Source organism: Gossypium hirsutum, chromosome A04 (assembly GCF_007990345.1).
Source record: "Gossypium hirsutum isolate 1008001.06 chromosome A04, Gossypium_hirsutum_v2.1, whole genome shotgun sequence".
NCBI classification, from domain to species: domain Eukaryota; kingdom Viridiplantae; phylum Streptophyta; class Magnoliopsida; order Malvales; family Malvaceae; genus Gossypium; species Gossypium hirsutum.
Window position 1 is genome coordinate 68548399 of NC_053427.1, and position 6521 is coordinate 68554919.

A 6521-nucleotide genomic window follows, 5' to 3' on the forward strand; every position below is an offset into this window, starting at 1 on the left:
CAGGGCCAGAGTGATTTCTGGATCCCCTGTTCTGACTTTAAAAATTTATAATAAATTTAATAAAATAATTAGAAGTTTTTATTTATATGTACAGATTCCTTATTGAGTCTAGTTTTAATAGAAACAAACCTCATAGTCATTGAAATTTTGTATAGAGATATATCTGATTCGTAATACACAGAGGTCAGAGTAGTCGAACCCTGAAACAGGGGATACTTTAATTAATAAACTGTACTAATTGGCCCAATAAAAATTCTAGAAAAATTAGTAAATAGATATATGAGTCTAGATTTAGGAAAAATTTACGGATCTTGATTTCGAGTTTCGTAACTCGAGATATGATTTTTCTTGTAACTATGACGCGAGTAGCTTGAAAGCTATGAATGTAGAAACAAATGATTTGAAGTTCTTAAATTGATAAATTATGTTCGGTAACCCTCAAGCTCGACTCCGGTGATGGTCTCGGGCGTGGGGCGTTACAAACTATCTATTTAATAACATTACAAACACATAGAAACCAAATTATATTAGAAATTAAAATATAAGGATTAATATTAAGCATATTTAAAAGATCAAAACTAAAATTATCTACTTCTTTAAAATGTAAAAAAAAAAAACATGGTTAGTATGTACCATATATAAGCAAGAGAAAATTCTTTTAAACTTTACTTCATAATATTAGGATTCAAGCCTTTTATCACCTATTGTTCCTTTCATAAGTGTGTAAGTATTAAATTATAACTTATCATCATATTAACATTTATCATTAGTATTAATAATTAAAATCATTAACCTAAAGAATTAATTCAACGAATAATTCAATTCAAATTAATTCCTCTACACTTAATTTATTTAAGTGAAATTTAAACTTAAAATTTCAAAGTTATCATGCAATATAACAAATAAAAATAAAATATAAAAACTAAGAGATTAATGGCACTTTTGGAAAAATGCCGCAAAAAGCATTTTACTTTAGGGAATTAGTAGAAAAAAGCCGCAAAAACATTAGTGTAATGAAAATGACATCGTTTTAATTGGAGATTTAGGGGGATTAGCGGCGCTATCTTATAAACGCCGCAATAGATAGGCTTTAGCGGTGCTTTTCGAAAGCGCCACAAACTGTCAATTTTTTTACCTAAACAGTGTCGTTTCCTTTATTAAATTTTATCCTTTTCTCATGCCCGACACTTAGCCATTCCCCCTGAAACAAATTTCCCAATTCTCTACATTTCCCCTAATCCCTAAATTTTCCCTAAAAAAATCAGCAGACATGGTGAAGCAAAGCCAAGCTAACATACATTTTCCACAATAGCTAAGTATATTTGTTAACTCTGAAATGTTTCAATCAACATCTTAATTGAATCGCTTTTCTATTTAGTAGGTTACTTGCAACAAATTCGTATAATCGGACGCTTTTCTCGTTTACTTCATCTGAGTGTAATATTTCATGTAAGCTTTTCTTTTATTTTAAAAGGTCAAAGACTGTGGGTGTGGATTTGAGAACAATTTGATTTCTTATTTGTTTAAGCTATGGGTTTTGGAGGAATTTCAAATCTAACTTCCTAGATTTAAGTTTCGCAACAATCTTAGATTTTATAGTTTTTTTTAAATCTTAAAGTCATTGAACAATTTTACATAATATAATATAATAATTAGAGTAAATAACATAAATCCATAATAATTAAACCTCTTCTGCTTTCCCCGGTATGTTTTGGGTTTCCGGCCTCTTTGACTTTTGTCTACCATGATTTTTTACAACTTTTGAGAACTTTAGTCTTCCACTATTTACAACTTCTTTTAATGAAAGTTTCTTTCATAAAAATGATTTTATTTTCATTTTTATTTTCATCATTTCTAAAAGAATTTGTTAATTTAGTTTCAAAATAGAAATTAATTAAATTGCTCACTCCATCGTTAAATGATAATAAAAAGTTCCCAGCATATTTTCACATTAATCATTCTAAAAATAGGATAAATTACTCATCGTTGAGTGATAAGAATTTATGGAAGTTTTAGTCAGTGTTGGTTCTGCTCGTATCAGGGATCTGTTTAAGAGAGCCAAGGTGATAATGCTATAAGTTTCTTATATTTGATTTCTAAGGCAGCATGTAGTTGTTAATTGTGATGCAATACTTGTAATCTAGATTCCATACTTTTGACGCTTCATCTTGAAAAAACTTGTTGGGCATCTGATAATAATTAGGAAACAGAGAAAATGTTGCAAATGGTTGGGCCACCTATAAATCAGCTTGCTGTATTTTCTGTGTTATTATTTTTTATGTTATAAGTACATATTCCTTTTATTTACAGATACTTGGTTGTGCTATGTACTTTGTGTAATTTGTTGAGAAATTCTTATCTTTTGCAGGTAAATAAACCATCAGTTATATTCACTGATGAAATTGATGCTTTAGCAACTAGGTATGATAATCTTGTTGCTACTCCTATCCCTTCTTTTTTTAATGCAAGAACTTGTTGAAACCAGACCATTTGTTGACATCTGAAGGCGAATGAGGTATAAGCTTTGCAGATATAGTTTGCAACTAATCATTAATATTTTGCATTTGATCTAAATCAAGTGATTGGAAATGGAAATATAGCTGCCTTGGTTATCTTTTATGGTATTTTATAAGACACTGAGAATGGGCTACACTCGGTACCTTTTACAGGCCAATTATCATTGCAATTCTGAGTAGAAAGATAACTATAGATGAATTTAGTGGACATAGCTGTCTTTAAGATCATATGTGAATGATTTTCTCTCTTTCTTTCTATTTGATTAGACGTCAGGGGATTTTCAAGGAAATAACAGACCACCTGTATAATGCAGCCACTCAGGAGCGGGAAACTACTTTGAATCAGCTACTAATAGAGCTTGATGGGTTTGATACTGGCAAAGGTGTTATATTTTTGGCTGCTACAAATTGTAGAGATTTGTCAGATCCTACACTTCTCAGGCCAGGTCGTTTTGATCACAAGGTTAATTTCCATCACTTGAATAGTAGATCTAATTAATTAATATATCTCATCAATACAAAAATATATTCGATGGAAATTCTAAGCAGTTCTTGTATTTATTGTTAAGGCCTTGTTGAAGTGTGACATTATATTTGTTGCTTCAAGTATGTATTTTTCTGAGAGTGGTATCCTGCCTCATAGTTGTATATGATTCTGTTTTACATCTATATGCTATGCATTATCTGTTGGTTGAATCCATTATACTTGAAGTGTTTTCCAGCTCCGGAAGACAATCTTTATTGTTTTTATTTTCTGAATTGCTTTGTGAAATGACACCAATTCATCTTTTTTCTTGTGGTGATTTTTATGTAGATAAGAATTCATCCTCCAAATGCTAAGGGGCGATTGCAAATTTGGAAAATTCATGCAAGCAAAGTGAAGATGTCAGAGTCAGTTGATTTGTCTTCTTATGCAAATAACTTGCCTGGTATGCATTCAACTTTTTCTTTATTTCTAATTTGATTACTGAAATCATGTATTTTTTAATAAAACATAGGGAACAAGGTTGACACAACTAGTATTGTATCAAAGGTGAAAAAACTTTTGTTTCCAAGATGAAGTGAGCTGAAAAATTATACTAATTTTTTTCAGAACTAAAATTTCCTCTCAAAATTTTAATTGTTTCATATCATATCTTACCTTCTCAGAATTATATTTTTGAATCAAATTCAAAACTAAATTCCATGCTTTCTTTTTAACTTTATAAAAAAAAATTGTTATATATAATATAATTCTTATTTTTCAGAATTTTTAGATTTAGTTCTGTTTTCAAATTAAAATGTTATTTAGTATTTTAATTTTAATATTATAATTTAGTTATATTAATAAAATATTACTTGTATTTTATAGGTTATCATGTTTGAGCAACATTGCAATATTGATGACCTTGAATACCAAATACTACTTTTGATGATGAACCAACTCTACAACTTACCTAAATAAATTCATCTATGGTCCATCAATTCACTATTAAAATATTTGGGACTAATACCATTAGCACATTCATGCAACTTTCTTGAGATGAGAAAACTTGTCCTTCTATGATGATTTCCAATAGTGCTTTTTCCATAATCTATAGCATGAAACTGTTTTGATGATACACTTAATGCAAAAATTGAAGTTTTGGGCATGATTGGAGTTATTAGATGATTCCTTTAAGAGAGCTTTCCTGTTTTACTAGCATTACTTAATTAGAATCTATTTCGAATTCATAGTTTATCGAGTCTTTAGCCATAGCAAACTTAGATTAGAGAATTAAATCTGAGTTGCTTTTAAGGTTCTAAGACAAATGTTTCACTAAAAATTGAAGACATCCAACTAACTACACTTGCTACATATATGAACTAGTATAGTAAAAAACTGGTGTGGGAATATTTGCAGGTGTGAAGCTGCCTATTACGATATTGGGAGTTGAGCTTGACCATTTGGCTTCCCCAACAGTTTTAAAATAGTTTGATGACATCTTAAGTGCGAATAAGGTAAGAAGCCCCGATGCCTTGTATCATACTGTTTGCTTGTTATCTAGTATAAATTAGATTTCTTTGATTTGTATTGTTAATATAGATATTACCTTATTGTTATTTTTTGGTCCAGTCATGTGGAAATTTTTTAATGTTATTTGTTCATTCAAGTTTCTCAAAATATTAGGTGTGGTTTTCTCATTCTGTATTGGTCTTTCTATAGTCCTTTTTAGTTGGTTTAGAAATATATTTGGTTTGATTATAGATTTAAGTGATATTACCAATGAATATTTCTGGATTCAGAATAAATTATGTTTCACTTGCCTAGTAATGAATTACCAATGAATATTCGTGGCAGACATTGAGTATGCAATTAGAGTCCATCTTTTGGAAAAGTCAGTCGAATATATTTCCCAAATATTATGTGTTTGAATATATTCTAGTAGTAGCAGCCCCGAGTTGGAAGGGCTGAGAACAACCGGGTTGCAGAGAATGAAAATGGTAGATCCATTTATGTTAAGGTGAAGATGGAAATAGTAGCAATGACAAGAAAGATTGATATAAAGCTTTATCACTCTTATCAATCACTTACCAACTTCTTGATCACCATGTTTTCCAAAGGTAAAGTCATTGATTATATACATAAATTCTGATTACATGATTAATTATATGATCAATAACTTTTGTCGAAACAAATTCTGATTCTTACTTTATGGTGGCATTATTAAAAATTTATCTTTCCATATCACATTCAAAGAGATCAGATAATGTACTTTGACATATGTGGCTTTGAGGGTCGTATAAGTGATTTCCTTACTGGCCTGACTTTGGCTTATAGGTGCATACTTTGGCTTTCTGTTCCGATGTTTTGGATTCTCTGGCTGTTGAATTGAAAGCATCAAAGGACTTCTCTAAGTTATATGCAGGCATTGCAATACTTTGGTTTCATCTAAGCTTGAACCAACCCTATGTTGTATATTGTTTCTTCTTATTTTCTGATCTTTTTCCTTTGATTAATGAGAGGTGATGATTATTTGGCATTCTTTTCTCACCAGGATGAATTTTGTTTTAGAAATAGTAATACTTTGTGAGTGTGTTTGTATGTTTTTTTATGTATTAAATTATATATTGAATCAATGTTTATGTATTAAATTTAAATTCATTAATTTTTATATTTAGTTTTAAAGTTAAAATTTTAATAGAAAATTTAATTCCATTAATATTTTTTATTTATCCTTAAAAGTATATAGTTTAAAGTTCAACTTTCAAAAATTAAACATAATATAATATTTATCATAGAAATAAATATTATTTAATTAAAATAAATTTTTTAAAGGTCATGTTCTTTAGCGGCGTTTGTGAGAAAAGCGTCGCTAAAAGTCTATTTTATAGTTGCATTTGTGGGAAAAGCGTTGCTAAAGGTCATGTTCTTTAGCGGCGTTTTTGGGAAAGCATCGCTAAAGATCATGTTCTTTAGCGGCGTATGTCGAAAAAGCGCCGCTAAAGATCATGTTCTATAGCGGCATTTTTTTTCATAAACGCCGCAAAATGTTAGTGGCGTTGTCTTTAGTGGCACTTATAGGCCCAAAAAAATGCCGCTAAAAACCTATTTTGCTGTAGTGGGTATTATTTCAATGCCTTCAAACTTGCTTTTTTTAAAAGGATAATTATTTACTATATAATGAAACTTATTTGCAGTGTGGGTTGTTGAACTTATCAAATTATACTACCTAGAAAGGTGGGCCTAGGTTTTGGCTTTTGTGCTATATTGCTTTTTTCGTCATACAAGATCCTTTATTGTTCTAATAGCTATTACTGTCATTATGTTTTGCATGACAGTGAGTGCAATCACTATAGAACATGGTTCCTTCTTCTGTCTTGTAGAAAATATTTTTTTAATGTAATGTATATTTCTATTAATGCAATGCATATTGCTTTTTATTGGAATCTTGTCCCTAGATCATATGGTTATGCTACCTCAAGCCATAATGTTAAAGCTCCAATCAACTCGATGCTTCAAGTCCATGTCATGATCTTATTCTA

At 30.0% G+C, this 6521-nt stretch overlaps 1 protein-coding gene across 2 annotated transcripts; it reads left to right on the top strand.

Moving 5' to 3' along the window:
- The first annotated feature begins 1187 nt into the window (after positions 1 to 1187).
- LOC107948316 (probable inactive ATP-dependent zinc metalloprotease FTSHI 1, chloroplastic) lies at positions 1188 to 5640 on the top strand. Of its 2 annotated transcripts, XR_005925561.1 has the most exons (7): positions 1188 to 2063; positions 2369 to 2421; positions 2784 to 2979; positions 3331 to 3445; positions 4399 to 4496; positions 4922 to 5099; positions 5317 to 5640. XR_005925561.1 is itself a non-coding variant. In XM_016882812.2 (6 exons), the coding sequence occupies exons 1-5, from the start codon at positions 2004 to 2006 to the stop codon at positions 4467 to 4469; spliced, it is 495 nt and encodes a 164-aa protein (XP_016738301.2). In that variant the 5' UTR covers positions 1188 to 2003; the 3' UTR covers positions 4470 to 4496; positions 5317 to 5640. The 2 variants fall into 2 exon arrangements, 1 of the variants encoding a protein (XP_016738301.2); XM_016882812.2 differs by lacking the exon at positions 4922 to 5099.
- The last annotated feature ends 881 nt before the right edge of the window (positions 5641 to 6521 follow it).

What these genes read in the sequence shown, in the direction of transcription:
- LOC107948316 (XM_016882812.2), top strand. Translation starts at nt 2,004, where the DNA reads ATGGAAGTTTTAGTCAGTGTTGGTTCTGCTCGTATCAGGGATCTGTTT. An exon ending in ATCTGTTTAAGAGAGCCAAG is followed by an intron (nt 2,064 to 2,368) that starts GTGATAATGCTA and finishes TATCTTTTGCAG; the next exon opens with GTAAATAAACCATCAGTTAT. An exon ending in ATTGATGCTTTAGCAACTAG is followed by an intron (nt 2,422 to 2,783) that starts GTATGATAATCT and finishes CTATTTGATTAG; the next exon opens with ACGTCAGGGGATTTTCAAGG.